At 52.6% G+C, this 24,383-nt stretch overlaps 1 protein-coding gene across 1 annotated transcript in view; it reads right to left on the minus strand.

Annotated features, from left to right (window-relative positions):
• The window catches only part of WNT9A (Wnt family member 9A), a 54,296-nt gene extending 38,407 nt beyond the window's left edge, over positions 1-15,889 (minus strand). The window contains exon 1 of the mRNA XM_053944696.1: positions 15,795-15,889. Coding sequence (XP_053800671.1) covers positions 15,795-15,889 — 95 coding nt within the window. The remainder of the gene's footprint in view (positions 1-15,794) is intronic.
• Positions 15,890-24,383: the final 8,494 nt, after the last annotated feature.

Here is a 24,383-nt window from a genome sequence, read left to right on the forward strand (position 1 = left end):
GCAGCTCCCAGGACCAAGCAGGTCTTGCATTTCGGTTTCCAGCACTCCTGACTATTCACACGAGCAGCTCTGGAGCTCTGCAATCCCCCCAGGAAGCCACAAGGGATGGAAAACTGGGCTGCTCTTGGATGTGAGCAACTCCCACCTCAAAGGCAGCTTGTTGGACTCCCTCTTCTGATGATGGTCACAAACGCACAAACTTTGTGAGCCTGACCTTAAAGAGGCCTTCAAAAAGCTATCCTAGAACAGAGAGAGAATCGTGGAATTGTTTGGGTTGGAAAAGACCTTAAAGATCATCCAGATCCATGCCTGCCATGGGCAGGGACACCTCCCACTGTCCCAGGTTGCTCCAAGCCCCATCCAACCTGGCCTTGGGCACTTCCAGGGATGGGGGGGTCTCCCCAGTTATCCCTAAGACAGGAGAAGGTTTTGAAGGATGTGTTAATGCACCCCTTTATAGATCCTGAGGTTGAAAACCAGCATCATTCCCAAATAAAAATATGTCCTGGGGGGAAAGAGTTCTCAGCAACACCTTGGTGTCTTCTCAGGAGTTTCTCGGTTGGACACTTACACAAAATTGATGTGTTCTCAGTAGTCTTCCAATATTTCTCAGAGGAATTTTTCCCCAAAAGTCTTAAGAGATGCTAAAGATGAAGTTAATGGCCTTATGTCTTAAAGAAGACAATACCAGCACCTGGTGAGGTCATATAACTAAAAATTTAAATTGAAAAAGATTGTTTGTTTTTTTGTTTTTTTTTTTTTGAGGGTACTCTTTGAGCAAGAATAGAGATTTAGATTAGATGTTAGAAAGAAATTCTTCCCTGTGAGGGTGGGCAGGCCCTGGCACAGGTACCCAGAGAAGCTGTGGCTGCCCCTGGATCCCTGGAAGTGTCTAGAGCCAGGCTGGACTTGGAGCACCCTGGGACAGTGGAAGGTGTCCCTGCCCATGGCAGAGGGTGGAATGAGATGATCTTTAAGGTTCCTGCCAACCCAACTCAACCCATTCCACGATAAGAATAAGAAAAAACCTCCTGAAATCTGGCCACTGATTTCCATCACCGCTCCAGAAAACTTCACCAGAGAATCCAGACTTGGAGCAGAACCACAGCAGCCACACTGTCACTGTTTGTGCCAAGCTCCCAGCCAAGCCCTGAAGGCCACCAGGGCCTGAGGAGCAGCTTGGTGATGTCCTCCAGCTGCTGTGGAGAGGGAAGGAGGAGTTCCTTGGTGGCAAGAAAATGAGATTAAATCAGCTTAGGGTTCAGGCAGAGCTGTAAGCAAGACACAGCCTTTGCAGGGCAGCACAGAGGGGCCTTTGAGGGATTTCTGAGCTGCAGCACAGAGAGGTCTCACAGCCCCAGCACGTCAGGGCAGCAGCAGCATCCATGTCCTGCCTGTGTGCAGTGTCTGTTCCCTTCTCTGCAGCCTGCAGGGACTCTTCAGGAGAGCCATGAAAACCCAACCTAAAGAAACTCAGGGTTTGTTCACCTCCCACCACCCCAAAAAAAAAAAAAAAAAAAAAAAATCCTTACACGGCTGCCAGCTGCTGCTGTGGCCACCCAAACTGCTCCCCCAGTTCTGAAGTGATGCTGAACTAAGGAGAGGAGCTGAAATATCCTGAGCAGGAGGGGAGGGTGAAGTTACACAGGGCTATTAGTAAAATAAACCTTGCTCTGGCACGCTGGAGGAGCCTTACCCAGAGCAATGCTGGCACTCATTTCAGTCACTGGGTTTAACCCTTCCTTTCCTTGCAAGGGAAAGGTGGCAAAGCTGTGCCAAGCAGCCGTTCCCTCCACAATCTGCTGGAAGTTGCTCCTCAGGGATTAAATCTGGATCCAAAGCAGGGATCTCACAGGAAGGGCAAGGGGTCAGGATGGCATCAGATCAGAGAATGGGGTGGAGGGATGAGGACAAAGGGTGGAGAGCCCCATCTGCAGAAGGGTCAGTGCCACCTCTTCTTCCCTTCAGAGTCAAAATCAGGATCAGCATGAAGGAAAATAAAAAAGTCATGATATTTTTCCCCTCAGGGATCTTCCCTGGTACTGGCAGGATTTCCCTCTTCTCCTCCACACCCACATCATCCAGCACTTCAAATGCAGAGGAATGTCCCACCCAGCTCCCTCCACAGCAAGAATTACCCAGGGCACCACACGGAATGACTGTTTTTCACAAAAACTTCAGGAAAATCGAGGCCAGAAAGTCTTTCACAACCACAGCTCACCCTCAACTGGAGAGAAACTCCCCAGCTAAAGGAGGAGTGTGCTGTTGGTCAAGTATTCCCAGTTCATCCAGAAACTTCAGGACAGCAGGGAAAAGCTGATGTGTGACTCACTGCCCTGCATTTTTAAGTGAAAAGGCAAAGAGCTTGGGTTGAAGAGTTAAAGGGGGGAAAAAAAATTGGAAAAGAAAAGTTTAAAAAAATTAAGGAGCGTAAACACCTCTAAAACACCAATTTTAGGCAGTGGCTCAGCAGATGCAGAGGAGCTGGTTCACACATGAGCTAAGGGAAAGTTTGCAGCTCTCTATCTGCCTGCATTAGTCACTGGTAAGGGGACACTCCAGCAATGCTCGACTGGAACCAATCGAGCCCAGGAATGCAAAGCGGGGTGGTTAAACCACATCACTTTTGGAGTGCCTCCTCCAAACAAGGCTCTAAAGTGCCCTTAATTCAGTTTAGCCTGCTTTGCATTGAAATCGAGTCTGTTAAAGTGAATTAAGGCTCTTTAATCCCCAAGGAGAGTGTTTCCACCGGGGCTAGTTAAGAGTAATTGAACTAATCCACTTGAAAAGTCAGTTCCGATTAGTTGTGCTGAGTGCCTGTGCAGATGAGGCCTGGGAGCACAGGGACTGTCTCTAGCATGCAATAATCCCATCAATCTGCCCCAGGGAGGACAGCTCGGGCCTGGGAGGGATCCAAAACACTCCAATAAGAGCACTAATAGAAACGTCTCCTTGTGCCTGACAGGTGCCATCTGGTTGCAACCAGAGGCGTTTTCCACGTGGATTTTTTTGGGCAGCCCATGTTTGCTGGCCATGGCCAAGGGGAAGTTGGGTTTTCTGGGCAGCTCCCTGGTCCAAGAAGTGCTGGCAGCATCTCCCACTGGAGCCATGCTGGTGGCTCCTGCGTCCTCACTGAAATATCAAATACAGCTCTCCCTCCGTTCCCCCTGTCCCAAAGGGGTCAGAGGATGGATTTGGGGTCTGTGCAGGTAGGAAGGGGCCAACTCCACCCCCGCACTGATGGTTGGGGGTGATTGGATCTCCCCCATTTAGTGCCACCACAGCCACCCTGCTCTTCTGCAAGCTCCCAGGGGCTTTTCCCACTTCCCACTGGTTTGCATCCCAGCTTTTCCACTGCTTAGAGCAAAAGCAGGTCAGCCCCACACAATTCCCACAGAAACAGGGATCAGAAAAGCTAAGAAGGGCAATAAGAATCAAACAAAGGGCTACCAACCACCCCAAACCACATCCTGCCTCGATTTTTACTCCAGGACCACCCCCCCTCCCTCCCCAGAGCCAGCAGCAGCACAGGGCGGGCTCAGCCCAGGTTTTGCCTTTCTAGGAAACCACGGAGCCCCTGTTTCACGCAAGCCACTTCTTCCCCAGCTAAGAATAATCCCCCCAGCTGCTGTTTGATGTCCCCATCGCCATGGACGCGGCGTTTTTTCCTGGGGACATCCACAGGGAGAGGCAGCGAGGCTGCGTGTGTTCGCTGCCCTTAATGTTTCCTGTGCGGTTCGGGCTCTTTTACCTACAGGTATGTTTATTCCACTACTTTAGCAAACCAGCAGACTTTTTAATGGAACTGTTGATATTTTTCCTGGCTGCTGCTCCTCCTGGAGAGGCGAGGCAGTGTACAAACGGAGTTCATTCCTAGCTCCAGCCTGGAGCTGCTCTGCTCCTCCTGGGACCGCGGGGAATTGAAGGTTTCCATTGCACTGGTCAGGTTTCTTCCTTCTCCCAGCCTTCAAGTTTTAGACACACAAACAGAGCAGCTCGGGCAGCTGACAGGAGCAAGAGCAACGTGTGGCTGGTGCTTGAAAAGCAAGGGCAGCAGCTGCCCTGGAAATCCAGCCACGCATCTCCCAGCCAGGCTCTGGGAAAGGCGAGCAGGTGCAACGCTGCACCCCCAAAATGAAGCCTGTACCACTCATCTTGTTTTGCAGCCAGACCTCGTGGGCTGGAGCTTGGTGTTTCCTGCTTTTAAACTCTTCAGACCTCACCAGGTCAGCAGGAAGATTCCTATGAATTTGTCTTTGGATCCTCTATAAATTTGTCTTTGGATCCCTTTTATCGCTGCAACAGGAGGAGAAACTCCAACCCAGCGGGCTCTGCTTTGTCAGGCACGTACTGAAGGCATTTTCAAACACAACCCATAGCCCAGCAGCCTTTGGGGGCTTTAAAGGATGTGCACCAAATCCCTGACCCAGCTCAGAGCTGCTCACTGTGAGATCAGTCCTGGGCCACAGCTGAAACACCCAAAGCCACACAGACCTCTGCTCCCTTCACCCACAACGGGTAAAACTGAGCATCCAGACAGGTCAGACACCAGCTTCAGAGCCACTTCCACCAAAAGAACCTGAAAGGAGCCTCCAGAGAGAGCTCTGGGAGCAGAGTAAACAGCCCCGTGCAGGCAGGGAGGTGCAGCTGTTTGGACAAGGCCACTGACCTGTCCCTGATGTGGCCAGCGGCCAGCAGAGCATCCCTGGGAGCAGCTCACCTCAGTCCTGGCTCTCTGCAGGCTCTGGGAGCAGAGGAGTCACCCCCCAACTCCTCACCATGAGTCTGTGAGGGGGAACATCCAGCCCCTGGCAGAAATACCCCCAGAGCCATGGCGTCACGGGGTCACTGAGCCTGCACAGCCCCAAACTGAGGCGTTTTTGTCACTGTGAGTCAGCCCAGGCCAGGCTGTCAGCTCAGCTGCCCCCTCCCAGCGCCAGCTCTCAGATTTTCCATGAGCCTGGAGCAGCCCCAGGGATGCAGGGCTGAGGGAGGATGCCCTTCTCCTCCCCTGGTACCTCCCACCCTGCCGTGGCTGAACCCAGCCCGTGCTCCGGGAACACAAAATCCCCACAGGCACTGCAGCTACTCTTAAGGCATCTCCACAACATCACAATTGTTTCTTCATGGCTGGTGATCCCTCTGCAAGCACAGGAGCCCAGCTGGTCCTGCAAGTGCAGGATGATGGCTGCTCCCACTGCCCTGCAAGCACCATCCCTTTAGCCCAGCGCCCGTCCTGCACCTTGCAGAGAGGCAAATCTGCCTGAAAACACATTTTCCTCAGCTCCACAAACCAGTCTGGACATTACAGCTCGTAATGCTGACCACAGGGACTGCTCAAAGCCTTCTTCAGTCCGGCTCACACCCTCCCAAGGGCAGCTCCTCAGCTCCAGCCCTCTCTCCTAAGCCTCTGGATTTCCAGAGTCAACATGGGACAAGCCAGAAGATAGAAATAGTCCCCAGGGATGCAGCACAGCTGTGCTAATGAGCCAGAGGAAGTGTTGGATCTTTGGTCAGACCCTGTAATTCAGCTCAAGTGGCTGCTTCACCTCTGGCCTGTCAGATCAACTTGTTAACCACAGACTGGGAAAGAGCTCCCTGCTTGCTCCCAGCAGGAGATTTATCTTTGGCAGGGGCTGAAAATGCCTCTGCCCCCCTCACCTTTGATTGCAGAGAGGCCCAGAGATGCAGAGAGAGAGCTGAGCTCTAGGTCTGCCAGGTATTTCAAGATCTCACCTTACGCTGGGAGAGGATTAGGGCTAGAAAAGAATTTTGTCAAGATTAAGCCAAACAAGCCAGTTCTTTTAAACCAAGTATCAGTTCTGGTGAACTGTCCCCAGAGGGGTTTGGGCTGCAGGATTGGGTTTCTTGTCAGAGGAGATGGGCAGCACTGGAGAGCAGCTGAACTCCACGTTCCTGAGCTGGGAAAGGTCCCCTGAAGTCATGGATTGCCCTGGGAGAGGCTCTGCAGCCAACACCACTGGATCCAGTCCAAGGTGGAAGCTCATCCCAACTGCAATCACTGAGCTGGCCCCCAGGTTCCCAATCCAGGATGTAAAAAAGCTGAGAAACACCAAAACACAGCAGCCTTTCCATGGTCAACTCAAGTGGAATCACATTTCCTTTGATTATCTGGGTAATTCTCAAAGCCTTGTCTGATGAGCCCTCGCCCACCGCTCCCCCCTGCCCTCGGGAGAGGCTCTGCACCACGGCAGACACGATGGACTGGTTTTCCAGAGAAATCAGAGACACCGAGCCCACAGCAAAATTTGGGGGAAGCAAAAATTGTTTCCCCCTGCAGGAATCTGGCAGAGCTCCTGGCAGCAAGGCAGCCAGCGAGGAGCTCAGCAGGGTAAATCCACCCCAAAAACCTCGCCCCAGGAGCAGCCAGCTGCCAGGGATCTCCCACGGATGCCAAGCGTGGCGCCAGGGCAAACTGCAGCCACCCCAATCCCAGCTTCAGCCACAGGCAAGGAGAATTATCCAACGTCCAGAAAATTCAACTTCACTCCTTGGACACTTTGGAGAGCGAGGTGTTTGCTGACAGTGATCCTAAAACAGAGCTGGAAAACCCCACAGGGTCCTCTGGAGAGAACCATCTTCACCCAAAAATCCTCAGCTGCCATCTCTTAAAGAATGTACAGTTACACCTCCAGGGCTGCCTGGCTTTGTTTTGTTGCAATACCAAACCTCAGGTCATAAGTCTTTAAAAAAAAAAAAAAATTAATCTAAAGAGATGATAATGAGAAATTATATTAATTAAATTATATTCATTATATTTATTATTAATAGTTTTGGTTTTATTACATATTTATTATTGTGCTTATATTACTATGTTTAATTTAAATTGTATTATTATTAATTATATTAAAATAGTGAAAAAGCAATGCCCCCAGCTCAAGCAGGGGTTGACAACAGGGGTTCCCACTGAGGTCTACCCTGGGAATTAGCTGCAGGAAAGCCACGAGGAGCAGGGTACAGCAATGCCTCTGTGCTGTTCCTTTTAGGATCAGGGGAGGGAAGGCTGCAAAATTCCCAGCAAGTCATGAGAAGAACCTGCCATGGGGCACTTTCCACCACCCCAGGCTGCTCCAACCCCATCCAACCTGGCCTTGGGCACTTCCAGGGATCCAGGGGCAGCCACAGCTGCTCTGGGCACCCTGTGCCAGGGCTCCCCACCCTCACAGGGAGGAAATCCTTCCCAATATCCCATTTCATCCTGCTCTCTGGCAGTGGGAATCCATTTCTCTTTGTCCTGTCCCTCCATCCCTTGTCCAAGTCCCTCTCCAGCTCTCCTGGAGCCCCAGGAAGGAGCTCTGAGGTCTCTCCATGGCCAGAGTGCTGAAGACCCAGGAGCAGAAATCCCAGTGCCAAGCTGTGGGTCCTGTGGGTCAGAACAATTCATTTTGCCACCTGTGTCCCCTGCCATGCATCACCCAGGGGTCACACTCTACACACCCCCCTGGGTACTTCAAAATCAGCTGCTCATTTTTTATATTCTTTCTTCTGCTCATCAATTGACCCCTTCCAAGAGGATTTGAAAACAACAGTGGCTTGACCCTCTTTGTGCTGGGAGGCTGCTCCACAGAAATCCAGAGAGATTCAACAGCACACCATGGTTCTGGTTCAACTTCTGCCCATTCCTCCCAGGACTGCCTCAGCCAGCCATCAGGGAGGGTTTTCAGCTCAGCTCAGATGTCCCTGTGGGCCTCTTTCAGTGCTTCAGTCATGTCTGTGGGAAATCATCTGTTGCTCCACACCACAGAAGCCACCTCCTGCTCTGCTCCACGGCCAATTTTGCTGCTTCACTCTCTGGAAGACCCCAAGGAGTTTTTCCAAGAAAGGAAAGTTTTGCTCCAGTTGGGAAATTCCTCCATCCAGTGCGTGGCAAATGCAGAAATCAGAGCAAGTTTGCCCCAAACTCCATGACCAACTAATGCTATTTTAATCAGCTAGGCCAAATGAATCTGCTCATAAAATTCCTGCCAACTCCCATCCAGCCTGCTGGGAATCAACAGGAATTGGGTGTTCCATGCTGTATCCCAGACTCAGCATTACTGTCAGACACTGTTGAGTTTGCATTTTCTGTGGTGAATGAAGAGAAAAGAGGTTTTCCTCTGTTCTTCCCCCCAACTCCAAAAAAAAAAAAAAAAGAGTTTTGTTTTTTTTAACCTGTCCTTTCCCCTTCCCCCAAAATCTTTCAGCAACCGAATAAAATGCTCCCCCCACACTTTAGAGAATGGTTTATAATTGCAGACTGGAAGGCCACAGAGCACAGTCAGGAGCTGTTTGATTCATTTGAAACGAGTTCCTGGTAAGGGCTGAGAGGTGGGGAGAGAAGAAAAAAAAAAATAAAAAAAATCAGGATAGATTTTTCTATCAGCTCCAGCAAATCCTGTAACTGCTGTGTTTATCCACGGAATCAAAATACTCCCTGTTCCACTTGGGGAAGTGCAAACACACATTACAATAAAATGTAAAGCTTGCTGAGCTGATAAACTCCATAAGTGTGTTTTATGACAGTATCTGGAGAGATAAGGCTCATTAGCACTTACAGCCACCATCTGAAGGAACCTTAAAAAGCACAGTTACAAACAGGAGAAGAGGAAAAAAATTTGCATCTTGACGTCAAAAAAAAAAGCTTCTAAAGGGTTAACCCTTTCCATAATAATAATCCTCATAATTTCTGGGTCCTCTCAACTTCAAGCTGGTTCCTGAGCTCTGGAAAAAGTCAGGAAAGCAAATCCTACCTGGCTCATGTTGGTCCAGAACCTGCAGCCACGTTCTGCAGGAGGAGCAGCGGCCCCCCAGGACCATTTAAGAGTGCAAACACCAGGTCCTGTGCTCGAGGGCTCCTCAGGTCAAGGAACCAGTTGTATGAACACACTACAAGCCACCTGAGAGCTGTTTTGGCTGCAGAGAGAAGGGGCTGCTTCAGTGTGGAGGGAAGCCAGAGGCTCAGCAGGTTTTAGGTTGGAAAACCGGGTCCAGGAGAGTTCTTGGATTGCTCCAACACACCCCTGGGAGTTGGGAACTTGGGAAGTTTGTGTCTAACAGAAGGTTTCAGCGTGAACTCGGCGCCATCCCACCCCAGAGGGGTCTCTCAGGAGGCAGCTGGAACCAGAAATTGAGGGGGAGCAGATAAAGACACTTGGAATGCATCAAGTCCTCTCCTCAAAGATCAGGTGAAGCGTTGACCCCTTTGTCTTCTACAGAACTCAGGTGGCCACAGAATGCAAGCCCTATGGGGGCCACATTATTCCGTGGAACTGGAGCAGAGAGGATCTGCATGGAGCTTCTGGCCTCAGAAATCCTCCCACCTCGGGTGGTCCCCCCAGTGGGGATATCCTGATTTAACAGCTTCAAAATCCCCTTCCAACCTAACTCTCTCTTAGAAGGCGACAAGGCACAGGGATCAAACAGGAGACAGGGAAGGCAAATCCAAGTCTTCAGCTCTCCTGAGCCAAGATTTCCATGTCCCACCACCCCTCATGCAGCTCTGGACCATGAATGCCTCATACTCTGGAAATACCAGTGATGGTCACTGGTCCAGCAGCTCCTCTGGCTGCCCAGCCACCCCCACAACAGCTTAAGCTCAGCAGTTTCTTCTGACTCAGATTTTCCACTTAAAAAAAAAAAACCTTAAAGAATGTTTAAATACCAACATTTATTAGAAATAACAACACTGTCAGCATGTCCTTAAACGAAGTGAATGGAATGGAGCACCCCTGGGCCAGGAATATCCACAAGAGAGCTGGGGAGAACTTTTTACACAGGTAGATAGTGATAGGATGACTGGGAATGTTTTAAAGTGAAAGAAAATAGGTTTAGGTGAGGTATTAGGAGGAAATTCTTCTCTGTGAGGGTGGAGAGGCCCTGGCACAGATTTCCCAGAGAAGTTGTGGCTGCCCCTGGATCCCTGGAAGTGTCCAAGGGCAGGTTGGACAGTGCTTGGAGCAGCCTGGGATGGTGGAAAGTGTCCCTTCCCATGGCAGGAGGTGGAACTAGAAAATCTTTCCTAACCCAAATCAGTCCATGACTCTCCAAGAGGCAACTACACCAAGTCTGCCAGCACAATGAATTAATCCGACAGAAAAATGAAGAAAGCGGCAAAAACTGACAAAACTTGCTCCGGCCAGAAAGATTCAGACTAAGCTGCATCACAGAGGCTTCTCCGTGCAGTCTTCCAGACTTTCCACTTAACTTGCTCTCCCTTCCCAATCCCACAGCCTAATTCAATTACCTGCCACCAAATGAGCCTTAAGGCCGTTCTCATTACCCCGATAAAGCACGAGGCCTTGAATTATTAAACACTCTGGGGCTTTTTGTGTTGGGGTTGTGGGGCTGGACTCCCTTTTATTGTTGTCAGCAGCTCCCAGAAATCAAGTTAATCATTGACCAGGCCTTTCAGCAGGAGACCAGAGTCCTGTGGATTCCTGGTCTCTGGTTCTGCATCACCAGTCAGGCTAAAGGAAGTCACCAGCCTCCTGCTTTGCCAGGTATCCGCTCAATATCCTCCTAACAACCCATCTTCCCCCTCCAACGTGTCATTTACAGCACTGGGAAAAAAGAAAAAAAAGCAGTATTTGGACACGGAGGCTGCAGCAGAGCTCATCATTAACCTGAGTTCAGAGAGGAACAGCCTCAGGTGAGGGAAACTGAGGCACAAGGCAGTAGATCCAAAATGTCAAGCAACATGATCAGTCCACTATTTAAGCCAAAAAAAAATACTAATTCTTGTCTGAGTGAATGCTGCTCCATCCTCTGCAGGCAGGAGGAGCTTCCAGGCACTTCCCAGCCCGCTCTGGGACGAATCCTGCTCCCCAGGGATGAGGATGCAGGTCTGGCGCAGTTATTTTTCCAAATATTCCTGGCTTTGTCACCACGCTGGTGGCGCCTCATCAAATCCAGTGCCACTTCCAAGCACCTCCAAAGCAAATGCTGCTTCTGGGCACGGGGCTCCCTTTCCAAAGGAATGGAGGTTAAACACTGCTTTGAGTTGACCCAGAGAGGCCAACTTTGGGAGCCAAGCCAGGCAGGACTCGCGGCAGTGACGACTCACCCAGCTCCAAAAAAGCAAGGGAGGAAGAAAAAAAGAAGGAAAAAAAAAAAAAAAAAACCACACCTGCCCAAACCAGGCAAACCCTCCCAGTTTTCCAAGGAAAACCCCAAACCCAGCAGCTGAAAGCCCGCGGAGCCGCGCGGGAGAGGCAGAACGCGCGGCTCAGGGCGGGATGGCCGAGCCGTCCTTTCCGGGCGCTCCAGCTGTGTTTGCCTGCGCGCCGCATTCCTGCCTCCTCGCCAGCCAGGGCCAGGTTTTGTTTTTTTGGGTTGTGCTGGGAAGCAGCTGCTCCATCTCACACACGCCAGGGCCCGGCGGGCGCGCCCGCGAAGCCACCGCGGCCAGCAGGCCGCAGGTGGCCCCGCGCCACCCTCCGGTGACGGCCACGCACACGGGAGCTGCCATCGCCCAGCGTGGCCCACGGGCTGCACAAACAAGGGGCAGAGCCCGTGGGGTTGCTTTTATTTGGAGGTGACGCTGGAACTCGCCGTGGCTTCGTGCCCACGCCAGAGCGCTCGCAGCGCCCGAACAGCCCCTTCGAGTCCAGCATCCCCCTCTTTCCCAAGTCTCCCTCAACAAAAATCACAGCCTGGACGACGAGGTTTCGGAGCAGGGCACCTTTTTCTGCACCTGCCAAAGGGAATAAAAATACACGGCGCTTCCCACACTGCGAAGCCCCAGCGCAGCTCTCGGGAGTGGTGTGTTGGTAAATTAGGGCAAGCTATGCTTCCCCTCCCTCCCTCTCCCCACCCCGTGAGCATTTGAGGGTTCCTGTTGCCTGCGTGCAGGGGACAGATCAGTTACATTTATGCAGAACATTGCAATCTGTCAATATAAACACTATGTAAGCATGAGCCACTTGTAACATTACTACTGTCTTGACAAGTGTTTGCAGAGGGGGCAGAGCTGCTGGGATCCTTCTGCTCCCGGAGGGGAAGCAGAGCAAATCCCAACCGGCAGGAGAAACACTTCTTCCAGCGAGAATTAATTTTTTTTAAGAGGTGCACCAAAACTGAATCAGACCCCACAAAAATAGAAATAGAGGGGGGTTGATTTATGGCCTGGGTCGCCTCAGATCCACGGATCAGGCAGCTCAGGAAAGCAGAAGCTCCTGCGGGCTGGTTTCCCTTCCCAGCAGCTCAGGGCACAGCAGGATTGAAGTTCCTCGGCCACCCTGTCACCCCAGCACGGCTAATCTTGTCACCTGCCACTTCCAAAGCCCAGAAGTGCAAGTCCCAACACAATTCCCAGATGCCGCTCTGGCATTTCCACCACCCCCAGCCACATTTGAGAGGGGAAAGGGAGGGAGGGAGGGAGGGGAGGTACCCCGAGCGTGTCAGGCACCGGGAAAGCAGAGCGGGGAGGAAAAGTGAAATGCAATGCTTTCTCAGGGATCCCGGCAGCCTGGGGCTGCTCCAAGCTCCCCCCAGCAGGCAGTAGGAATACGGTGCAAATTAGTGCTCAGACAGCCCAGCTGCAGAGGCCGTGGCTGGACATGAAAGCAGCTTCACTTCTGGGGCAGCCAGTGCATCCCAGCAGGCTGACACCGATCCCGAGGCAATGCCTCCCCCTCTGGTGCAGGCACGGCCTCTCCCACAGTCATCCCAGCCCAAAATTCAGCCACCACCATCATCATCCTCCTCCTGAGGGGCAGCTCTAAACGCACAAAAAGCCAGCAGGGCTGTGCTCAGTTTCGCAAGCATGCTTTTTTCTCTCTGTCAAAAAGTTTCTTATCAGCCAAGGGTTTTGGAGCTGTAGCATCACCACATCCCCGATCCCTGCAGCCAGGCTGCTCCAGCTGTTTCCCAGGAGTTAGGGCTGAGCCAAACCCTCAAAACCCCTCCTGAGCAGGTGCCTGCAGGGTCTCAGCTCCGCTCAGCATCGCTGCAGGTGCTGCTCCTGGGCAGGAACCCCGGGTCTTGCTGGCACCTGCTCCAGGGAGGAGGGCAGCAACAGCCAGGCTGCCAGAATTCCCCTCAGAAAAAGGGAAAATCTGTCTCTCCCTCCACAGGCAGACACACATCTCTCCCTCCACCTTCAGCACATCTCCCAGTCAGACAGCTTGGGCACGGAGCAAAACAGCAGCAAGAGCCCCACCTGCACCACGGCTCCAGCTGCCACACACACTGCAAACTCTGCTTCCAGAGGGCATTTATCCTGCTCAGCCGCTTGTGCATCCTCCAAGAACACCAGAGCCAGACTTCCAGGGAAGCAGCAGCCTCCAGCCGTGGTCTCCCCAGCCCAGCATCCCTTCCTGCTGCCCCCCGGGGCAGGCACAGACATAACTCCATGCTGACACAATCTCGTTATCGTGTAACCATGCCCCGTTTCTGTCCCTGGGCACTAATTCCCCACCAGGCCACGCATTTGGAGACATGGAATTCTTTCCCTGAAATAAGACATTGGGGCTGGGGAAGGGATCATCCACAGCTGTCCCTGTCCCCCTCCAGACTGAGGAAGGGAGCAGCCACAGCGTGACATCTGCTGAACACCGCCTCACTCTGTGCCCCACCACCTCCTCCACAGGGATGCCAGCACCCAGAGGGGCCAGCACGCCACCAAAAAGTGGCTTTGGTGATGCCTTGGACTCAAAAGGAGCATCCCTCTCCCTGCCTGGAAGGTTTTAGCTCAGGTGATGCAGCCAAGTTGTCAGCAAGGATTTATCAGAGTGAACAGATGTGCTGCCTCACCTGGAGCAGCTCCTTCATGCACGTGGCAGAAGAAAAAAAGATCAATACCAGCCCACCCAGGGCACTTGCTGAGAGACCTGGGAAGTGCTGCAGGAACATCCAGCTTTTACCAGGTGGGATTTCCTTCTTTATCAACAGACAGAAGGCCACAGCGAGGGGAGCTCAGCTCTTCCACGCACACTTGTCGGATCTCACTGAGGATTATCAGGAGCTGGGATCTCAGCACTGACTATTCCCAGTGTCCCCAGCAGCTCCGCAAGTGCAACCTCTGCTCTTGGAAGAACAAAGAAGGGATCAGCTGCTCCTTGGCTGGGGCTTTAACCAGAGACAAGGAGGCTTTGCAAAAGCAAACTCCACTGCACACCACAGCAGCCCTGGAGTGCACATCTGGCTGGGTGCACATCTGGCAGCATCTCCTCTCCCCTCCTCACTGCCAGGGAGGGAGCCTCAAACCAGAAACAGCAGCTGTACCAAGACAGAGGAAAACCCAAAGCGGTCAGGACAGACAGCAGACACTGCCCTCGGCTCAGAATGTCCCTTCCAAAGTTAAAACCTCTACAAGCCGAGAGAGAAATCCCAGAAGGAACTGGAATGAGTTACCTGCTGCTCTAGAGCAGATACCAGCACGGCAGGGATTAATAGGAGAGCTACAGCCAAGCTCCTTCCAAAGCCTGTCAGTCCCCAAGGCACAATTCAGCTGCACAGTGCCGGTGGTCCTCGGCAGACACGTGAGCCAGCGGGCTGGGAACAGCCCTCTGCACACTGCCGAGGGAGAAAAGGGCTTTTCCTAAAAACCTGCACACACAGGACAGGCTGTTTCCTTAGAAAACCAGCCCCAGCAGCAGGAAGTGAAACGGTTCTGGAGCTGGAAACAGAAGATGTAAGTAGCACTGTTTGGAAAACTTTGCCAGACCACAAGCAATGGACAAGCCTCAACACCAGGATTTGTTTTACTGGAAAGAAGGGGGGAAAACCTCAAGTCTGCTAAAACATTCTCCACGGCTGGTCCGGTGGCTCCTACCAGTGGTCACAACACAACATCCCCAAAAAAAAAAAGGAAAAGGAAAAAAAAAAAAAAGAATCAAGAATCATCACTGTTGCGTAAACTTACACCAAAATCTCTTTACACAGGTACTCGCGTCAAACTTCTCTCTCAACCCGACAACATTTTGGGACAAATGGCCTAAAATTAAGGGTAAGAGGCAGAGACACCCCAAAAAGCACAGAGGGAAAACCCCGCAGGGAGCTGAGGCTCCGCGACGCGGCTGCGGGGGGCGTCGGAGAGGAGCGCGTTGATTCGCCCGGGCCAGCTCACCGCACAGAGCCGGGACAGCGGGACAAGGGGGACAAAACCCCCGGGATCGGGATCGGGATCGGGAAGGGAGCGGGATCGGGATCCACCTGCGCGGCGCGCGCCGGGCCGGGAGCGCCCCCTGCCGGCCGCGCCGCGCCCCGCGCACAGGTGAGCGCCGGGGATGCGGCGGCCGCGCAGCGCCCGCACCCGCGGATCCCCCCCGGAAAAACAACCGGCAGCGCCCGCCTGCCGCCACCCGGCCTTGGAACCCGCGCTTTGGTTGCGGGGAAAAAGGAGTTTTCTGTCCCGCGCTGGGTGGCGGGGGGGTTACAACCCGCGGCTGGTGCGCTACAGGTCCGCTCCGCGCGGGGAGCGGCGGAACGAAGCGCTCGCTCGCCCCCGGCAGCTCCTGCCCGCGGCCCCGGGAGGCAGCCCGGCAGCTCCCGGGGGGCTGCGACCCGCGGCTGCCGGAGAGCCCGGTCCCGACTGGCAAATCCGAGGGGATTCCGGGCGCCCGGCTCCGAGCGCCGGGACGCGGGACAGCCGCGGGCACGGCGCTGTCGCTGCCCCTGTCCCGCGCCGGCTGTCAGCGCCCGCGGGAGGGGATGCCCGCACCCCGCGAGGGACGGAGGGTGCCCGCAGGCGCACGGCAGCATCCCCACCTCGGGCGCAAAACCCCGTCAGCATCAAAAAAAAAAAAAATAAACTCGGGCAAAAGTTAAGGCGCAGGAGCGTGGGGGGCACCTACCCGAAGTAGGCAGCGGAGGGCCGCGGGGCGCAGGCGAGCAGCCCTAGGAGCGCGCAGGAGGAGAGCCATCCCAGCAGGACGTGTCCATCCAGCATCTTGCAGCGGCGCCGGCGCTGCTCATCTCGTTCCCCCGCCGCGCCCGCTGCGGCCCCGCCGCCCGCCCCGCTTCTTATAGCGCGGCCGGCGGCGAGAGCCCGAGCGGCGGCGGGGCGGGCCGGGGAGGGGCCGCCGGGGGGGTGGGACACGGAGGAGAGGCGGGCTGGGACACGGGGACACGCCCCGGGAGGAGGGACGGAGCGGCGGGGCGGGGAGAGTCCTGGGGAACGGGAGCGGAGCGGGGAGACGGGGATTCGCGGCGGGATTCACCGTAAACAAGTTGACGATTAATATTAGCATTTTGCTTCCACCTCAGTTTCCTCAGGGGAAAACAGGCATCAGTGTTTTCCCGCCTGTGGGACAAGCAGGGAGTATATGTGGCCGGTGCATTAATAAGTAATTTCACAATGCATTCAGATCTTGGAAAAATTATTCGGAGTTTACTGGAGGAGTTTTGGAAGAATCCTCCAGTTCTAGCTCCTAGCTCAACATCATTTCCGTACCTTTTCAACAAACCAGCTGGAATGCCTCCTTTTGCTCCTCAGGGCTTTCCATTTCTCCCTCCACGTCCACCTCAAGAAACAAACAGAAGAATGGCACCCATGCCCGTTTCTGAATCTGTTTCTTATTCTGCGATCGCGGGGTGGTGGGACACGGCTGGGTGGGAATGGGGTGAGGGTGCAGGGGGTGAGGGAGATGGGCAGGCGGGAGAGGGATGAGCGTGCCAGGGGTGGGTGTGCGAGGGATTGGCATCTGGGCGAGGGATGGGCAGCAGGGCGAGGGCCAGGTGTGCAAGGCGTGGCTGCTCCAGGGGTGGGCAGCTGGGCAAGGATGGGGTGTGCAAGGGCCAGGTGGCCGTGCGAGGGGTAGGCGTGGCACATCTGGGCAGCTGTGCGAGAAGCGAGCGGTCGTGAAAGGGCTGGGTGCGCCCCGGGGTAGGCAGCTGGGCAAGGGGGAGGTTTGCCACATCTGGGCAGTCGTGCAGAGGTTGGATGTGGGAAGGCACAGCCGTCGCACACTCGTGTGCGCACCCACACGGCTGTGAGCAATGCAGGGACACCGGGCAGCCCGAGGAGGGGGGGGGAACAGTTAATGCCCTAAGCGTCGCCCTTTTGGCCGGCAGCGTTTTTCCAGGTCCGTCCATGTCACTGTCACCGTCGTCCTGGAGGTAATTCCAGCACCCGAGAACGGGAAGGTTCCCCTCCTGAGCACGTGTGTGTCACACTGCTGAGCCACCCCGTGTCCCCGCGGGGACAGAGGCAGGAGGACACTTGGCACTGGGCTCTCTTCTCAAAAGCCACTGTCCCTGGGGTTTAGGAGCTGCGCCCAGCAGGTGACATTTGGGTGCATGATGAGCAGCAAAACCCTCGGGTGCTCAGAATGGGGCCATCGGTGTTTCTGACCCCCAGAACCTGTGGACACACCAGTTCAGGAGCCACACAGAGGGAGAGATCATGGGGGATGAACCTTTTGTCCTGGAACAGCTCCTGGAGTGACATTGGGAGCTCGGTGAATTTATTCTCACCTCTGACTGTACCCTTGAGCATTTCCAGTCTTCCCAGCACTGTGCAAACTGTGTTGGTTCTGCTTTTTTTGGGGATGAGAAGGAGAAATAATTTTTTTTATTATTTTTTAATGTTTAAAACTTCTCAGCCCAGCTCCTGACCACAGTTTTGGCAAAACAAAAGCATCCCTGTGGAAAAGCACAGTTCAAAGCTTCCCACACCCACCCGTGCATGGGATGTGGGGCTCCCACTGTGGCTCTACATCAGCACCCCTTGGGGTGGGAGCTGAAACTTGCTTGGAGTGGGTGTCACATCCATTCCAGCTTCCTCAAATCCATGTGATTCACCATTATCCGGGAATATCTCCGTTTCCTTCTCCCAGTGAAGTGGCACCGAGTCAGCCCCCTGTGGGTGCTGGGGTTCAGAAGCCCCATGGGCCACCAGAGCCCGGCACAGGCCAGAGCAATATTTCATTAAAGCCCCATCTAGAGGCCTTTCCTGGAGGAGAATTTGGGAGATAGGACCAGTGCCAGGGTCATGCTGAGTGTCCTTATCCTGCCACCCGAGCTCTTCCAGCTTGGGAAAAGGCAACGCAGGGTTGTAGGTGGAGGCCAGGACAAGCAATGTTATCACTGGGAGGCTTTTCCTGAGCGTTTCTCTGGTGGAAAAAGCAGTTTAAGAGTCATTTTCCATGCACATCCCCAAGAAGCTGGTGATCCCAGCACGTGGAAGGAAACTCCAGTTCCCCCAGGCAGCCCCGAGGCAGAGCTGTGGCTCATGGAAAGGCAGTGAGACCCTTGCTGTTACTCATTTTCTCTGCCCACAGCGAGGTGCTGGATCCGAGGTGATGCCCTGGGCGTGTGTGACTCTTTCCAAAGCGAGGCAGCACCAAAAATAGTCCCCACTTCTGCTTCCAGCCAGGGAAAAAGGGAAGCCCAAGCAGGCGCTGACTCCTGCAGGGCTTTGCTGCTTGTCATGCCTGGGGACCGTGCATGCAGCGTCTTCCTGGGACAGCTTTGTGGCTTTCAGGTCCTTCAGGAATCCCTCGGGTGACATAAATCCCGGCGTTTCTACTCAGAGCAGTGGCCCTGGGCGGTGTCCCCGCAGCCACCGACAGCAGAGGGCAGTGCCACATCGGCGCAGTGCCACGGCTCTGGAAGTGGGAATTTTTCTGTCCGGGATGGAAGGGACACAGCAGAGCCGGGGGGAAGCAGATTCCAAAGGGTCATAATTGTTTTCTTTGGGATCAAAAGATGCCAGGTGCAAGGACAAGGCTGGACAAGGTGTCCCAGAGTTGTTGTCACCTCTGGGCTGACATCAGCACAAACCCTGTGTCCTCCCCCTAACCCCGACCCCACCGCTGGGGATGTGCTCCTGCAGGCAAAGCAGTTGTGAGAGTGACCTGTGAGGATTCAAGCCTGGCATCCTGCAGAGGGTCCCAACATCCCATTCCCCGTGTCCCTGTCCTGTGGGTGACACCGTCCCATGGCAGCTCAGGCGCCAGGATCTCAGCCAGCACTGCTGTGTCCACCCCAGCAGGCTCTTCCCAGGGGGACCTGGAGGGTGACTTCAAGTTTTCCTGCTCCATGACTCAGCTCTGGAGCAGGAGCCTGCCTGAGGCTTCCCCATCCCAGAGGAGCCCTCACTCCCATCCGTGTGTTTTCTGCAGGAATCCCAGCTCACCGTTTCTGCAGGGCTTCCCTTCCCTCCCTAAAGCCTTGCTCCAGGTGTTTTTCTCTGCAGTGCAGTATTGTAAATGCAGGTGAACCCAGTGGGAAGAAATGCTGATTTCTGATTCCAGTTCAGAAGGCTGAATGATTTCTTCATTATAACTATGCTATAATATATTAATATACTATTTAAAGGAGATACTAAAACTACAAACCTGCTTTTCTAACTACCAAATCTAACCCACAGCTCGTGCCCCTCTCTGAGAGTCCAGCCACAGGTGGGTTGGATTGGCCATCAGGCTCAAACAATCCTCACCAGAATCCAACCAAGCAATCACCCCAGGTAAACAATTCTCCAAACACATTCCACATGGGAAAAACAAGGAGCAGAAATAGAAATTGTTTTCTCTTTCTTCTCTCTGTGCACCTCTATGAAAAAATCCTGAGAGAGCTCAGGATTTTGCCCGTGGAAGTCTCTCTGCACAAACCCAACCTCTGCAGGGCAGCGACTCCAGCTCAGCGGGGCGACTGACTCACAGGAGGGTGAGAGGGAAGGAAAACACCCGCGAGCTCATCCCGCTCATCCCTCACTGCCAGTCCTGCATGGATTCCCCACCAGATATTTGGCAGCGACTCCCAGGTTGGAGTAACCCAAGCAGGGCAGGAGAGGCTTGGGCTGGGCCGGGTGTCCGAGGCCGTTCCCGGGACAGCTGAGAAGCCTTCGGCGGCGTTTCCTCCCGGCAGATCACCTCCGAGAGGAGCCACTCACATTTCCCTTCCTCAGTTCCCTGAATTAGAAGTGGGCCTGGCATTTCTCTGCCCTCCGGAGGGAGGCTGAAATAACAGACAAGAGCCGGGAAGGCCGCCTGCCCACGGGACAGCGTTTGTTCCACTGGGATCACTCCTTGCACCACCTCCTTTAATTTAGAGACATTCATTATTATAGTGACAATCTTCGTGATAGCACCTTGTGTACTTCACTGTACACAGCAAACAACAAACAAAGCCATCAAAGAGGTTTTTTTCCCGTTCAAGAGAGAGGGAGAAATGGGTTTGTAGAGAATTCTCCAAGCCTGACAGACAAGAAATGCTGGCTTAGAAATGCCGTGGAATAGGACAGACATTGCTGAGAGAGAAATGGAGCTGGAAACAAGTTTCAGAGGATGGGCTTGCAAATAAGACCAGATACTCTGGAGAAATAGAACTGTGAAAGATGCATTGCAGTAGGACCCACGAGGGGTAATTTCAGATGATTGGCTTTAAGGCATTTTCAGCATGGTGTGGCTAAAGCTGATAGGCCAAGAAACACTGACAGTGTATTGTCATTAGGAAATAGTTGGCTTCTGGTTGTGATGGAGTGAATTATAACATCTGCATTGTCTCACCCTTCTCATGAGACTGAAAATGGAATGAAAGTTTTTAAAACACCTCTCAGGTGCCCCAGCTCTGGGTCAGAAAAGGGCTTAATCCAACACTCCTGCATTTCCAGTCACTCTTTTTTCACCATCATGTGGACTTCCAGGGTGTTTCTTCCCTTCAAGTGACCACACATGGACTAGAAGCCACATTCCTACTTTTTTTCCATCAGGAGTCACCCTAGGGACGGCTCTGAGCTGGAGCCACTGGTGCTGTTATACCTCCATCCCTTCCTTGGGTTGATGCCTCAGGTTTCAGCTTTTATATTTTCAGATTCTCTGCTGCTTTAGTGTGTGGGTCTGGGCTTCACATCAGGGGATGCTGAGCTCTCTGCACAGAGCAGGGAGACAAAACAATTCCTGCTCCAGCTGGGCACCAAGGACAAATGATCCAAATCTCAGGCCCAAGAGCACAAACAGCGTGGGCTGGAGAGAGAAAAACAAGCAGGATGGGAGTGCATGGGCTAAAGCTGGAATGGGACAATGAACTGCAAGGTGCAAATGGAGCAGAGCTGATCCCAGTGAGAGCCCCCGGGAGCGCTCGTGCATTTTGGGACCATTTTGGTTCATCCAGTGAGGAGATCCTTCGAATAAATCCCTGCTTTATTCTTTAGCTCACTCCATTCTCTGTCCAGGCTGCTCTAGGTCAGCCTACACAAGGCATCAGGGTCAATAATTCTGTGGGGTAAAAATGTGATCAAAACACCTCTGATCCTTTCAGCTGGAATGCTGAGAGCCAGGCTGAGAACATCCCTGCTTCCCCAGGGCTCTGGATCGTGCAAATAACTGGAAGAAGGAGTGGCATGGCCCTTCACTTACTTCTGTAAGTGAAGAAAAGGCAATGGGCCCGTTGCAGTGTTATGGAAAACAAAAAGCAAATTACAGCAGTTTCCCCACTCTTGCCATGCAGAGCAGAGCTGGATGGAGGAATATGTGGGGGTGTTGTAAGGCTGAGTGTGTCCCCTGCTGCAGAAGGTGTGGAGCCACCAGCTTTGCTCTCTGAGATCCTTCTGGGATCCCTCTGGCATCCGTGGACTCAAAGCTGCGCTTATTGGGCTGCACGTGTTCAATTTCCCCTCTGTAAATCTACCCCAAACGGGACAATCTTATGGGAAAAGAATCAGCCAGGGCACCGAGGTGGTCAAAATGCAGCAGAGCCCCTCAAGTCTCAACAAGGTGGAGGTTTCCCTAAACCTCCCTCCCCTCAGGGATCCCCTCCCTCAACTGATTTCAGGACACACAATAAAACGCTTTGAAATTATCGCATGCAAGAAGAGAATGGGGTGATTTTTAGTTTTTTTTTTTTTTTCCCCTTTCCCTCTAATTTAGGAAGGTGTTGCTTCCAAGTTAAACAGAAGGAAGCACCAATTCTTCATCTTTTTTGCATGAAGTGACCTTGAGGTGCCTGCACAGACCTTCAGAGAATCGTGGAAGTGTAAAAAGGTTGGAAGGGAGCTTAAAGCTCATCCAGCCCCACCCCTGCCATGAGCAGGGACACTTTCCACTATCCCAGGCTGCTCCAAGCCCTGTCCAACCTGGCCTTGGACACTGCCAGGGATCCAGGGGCAGCCACAGCTGCTCTGGGAATTCCATCCCAGCCCCTCCCCACCCTCCCAGGGAACAATTCCCAATTCCCAATCTCCCATCCATCCCTGCCCTCTGGCAGTGGGAGCCATTCCCTGTGTCCTGTCCCTCCAGGCCTTGTCCCCAGTCCCTCTGCAGCTCTCCTGGAGCCCCTTCAGGCCCTGCAAGGGGCTCTGAGCTCTCCCTGGAGCTTCTCCTCTCCAGGTGAACATTCCCAGCTCTCCCAGCTCCAGAGCAGAGGGGCTCCAACACCAGGAGTGTTTTCATGACCCTCTTTTTCTCTCTTTTTGCTTCTGTTAATGTCCAATCCTTTCGCTCTGGTAACAAAGCACATTTCTTTTCACTGATGCTTCCAAGAGCTGGCAAATTATTTTTTAAAGTACCTAAAAAGGGATTTTTTTTTTTTTTTTTTGCCTCCTGCTTCCATGCACATCCTTCCTGAGCTGAGCTCTGCTCTTGCAAAGCTTTTTCTTCATTACATCCATACCATCAAAACAGCCCCTCCGAGCAAACCCAGGCAGGAGTTCCTCACATGGAAATCACCTTTTTGCTGGTAATTTCATGGAGAATGATGGACTTTATAGTCTGGACCAGAATGGTTTTTAACACAATTAACCCCAGTGCAAAATCAGCTTTGTTTTGTCTTTATGGCAACCAGGCACGTCGGGAATGAAGGAATTTTGTGAGGCAGAGCTGCAGGAGGGATTTTTAAGTTCTGAAGGAGCAGTGCCAAGGAAGCAGGGACTCTTCCCACCTTCTGCCTGTGCTGTAAAACACATGGATTGGCCAGCCATCATTTGAGGGATTGCGCTGACAACTGGAAAATTGTCATTTCCTTATGAAAATCAGGTGTAAAACACAGACCTGGATTTGTGCACAGTGAGGGAGAAGCCCCTGTGTGAGCTCAGCACTTCCTCTGAGCTGATTAATTCTATTCTAGAGTAGAATTAATACTGAAACCCTGAGACATTCCCCAGCTGTGACACTTCTGGGCTCACTGGGGACATTCTGGGAGAGCGACTGGAAGGGGGAAATGAAGAATTTGAGGTTGTGGGAGGGGAGGAGTTGGGGGAGAAGAGGGAGACTCAAGGGTTACAGGGAGGGTAAATATCCCAGTGCAGATCTCATCAGCTCTGCTCCTCCAGGACCTCTTGTTTACCTCAGCCCCGGGGTGACGGGTGCCCTTGGTGACCTGTCCCTCTGTCTTTAAGGTCACCCACCTCTGTCCCTCAGGGACTGGTGGCAGTGGCCAGGGAGATGCCCCAGTCAAGGCTCTTTGACCTTGAACATACATTAAACCATTTAACACACGGTCCCTGAGAGGGGAGAGGAGAGATGAGATAATGTGGGGGAAAAGGGAAAGGGAAAAAGGGGAAAAGGAGGGGAAAAAAGGAAGGAAAAAAGGAGAAAAAGGAAAAAAAAAAAACAGAAAAAGGAGTAGAAGCTGTTTTTTCTGGAGTTCAGCTGCCCCTGGCTGTGGTCACTGCTGTCACCTTGGAGAGAAGTAACAGAAACCTCTTTAAATCTCTACAAATTCATTTCTGGTTGAAGTTTTGCAAGAGTTTCCAACCATCTCTGTTGTCTGTGGCTGCTGCATTCTACAATGGAGTTTTGGTGGGTTTTTTTGTTTTGTTTTTTTTTTTTAATCCCTCTAATTGATTACTCCTCTGATAATCCCAGTTAAAAAATCCTCTCTCCATTGGATCCACTGGGAAGAAACATGGGATGTTTAATCAGTTTTTAACACAGCAAAGAACAAAAAATCACAAAAATAGCGGATGAGGAGCAGGTCTGGGTGGGCAGTGCTTTTTCTCTCTATTTTTCTTTCTTTTTTATGTTTTGTTTGTTTGTTTGTTTTCATTTGGTTGGTTTGGTTGGTTTTGTTTGTTGGGTTTTTGGTTTTGTTTTGTTTTTTTTTTAATAGTGAATTTTCTGGGAATGGAGAATGGCAGGGAAGAGAAGATAACCAAAAAATCCACGTTGAAATTGTGTGGGTGGCACAAAAGGTGGGAGAAAATTTCTGTGGGGGAAAAATGAAAGTATTCCCAAGGCAGGTCCAAAACATCAACAGATTTCCTTGGATATTTCAAAATATGACCTTTTTTGCCTGCAAATTACACACTGGCTTTAAGAAATAAAATCCCAATGTGCAAAGGAAAGGCTGGAAAAGGGTGGAGTGAAATGCCCTGAGAAGGGAACAACACTGAGCTCCATGGATGTCCTGGGCTGAGCTAAAAGGACATTTGATGTTTTCCAGTTTCACTTTTTGCTGGAAAGCCTTGGAAAAAAAAAAAAAAACAACAACAAAAAAAAAAAAAA

Source organism: Vidua chalybeata, chromosome 1, assembly GCF_026979565.1.
Source record: "Vidua chalybeata isolate OUT-0048 chromosome 1, bVidCha1 merged haplotype, whole genome shotgun sequence".
Lineage (NCBI taxonomy): Eukaryota > Metazoa > Chordata > Aves > Passeriformes > Viduidae > Vidua > Vidua chalybeata.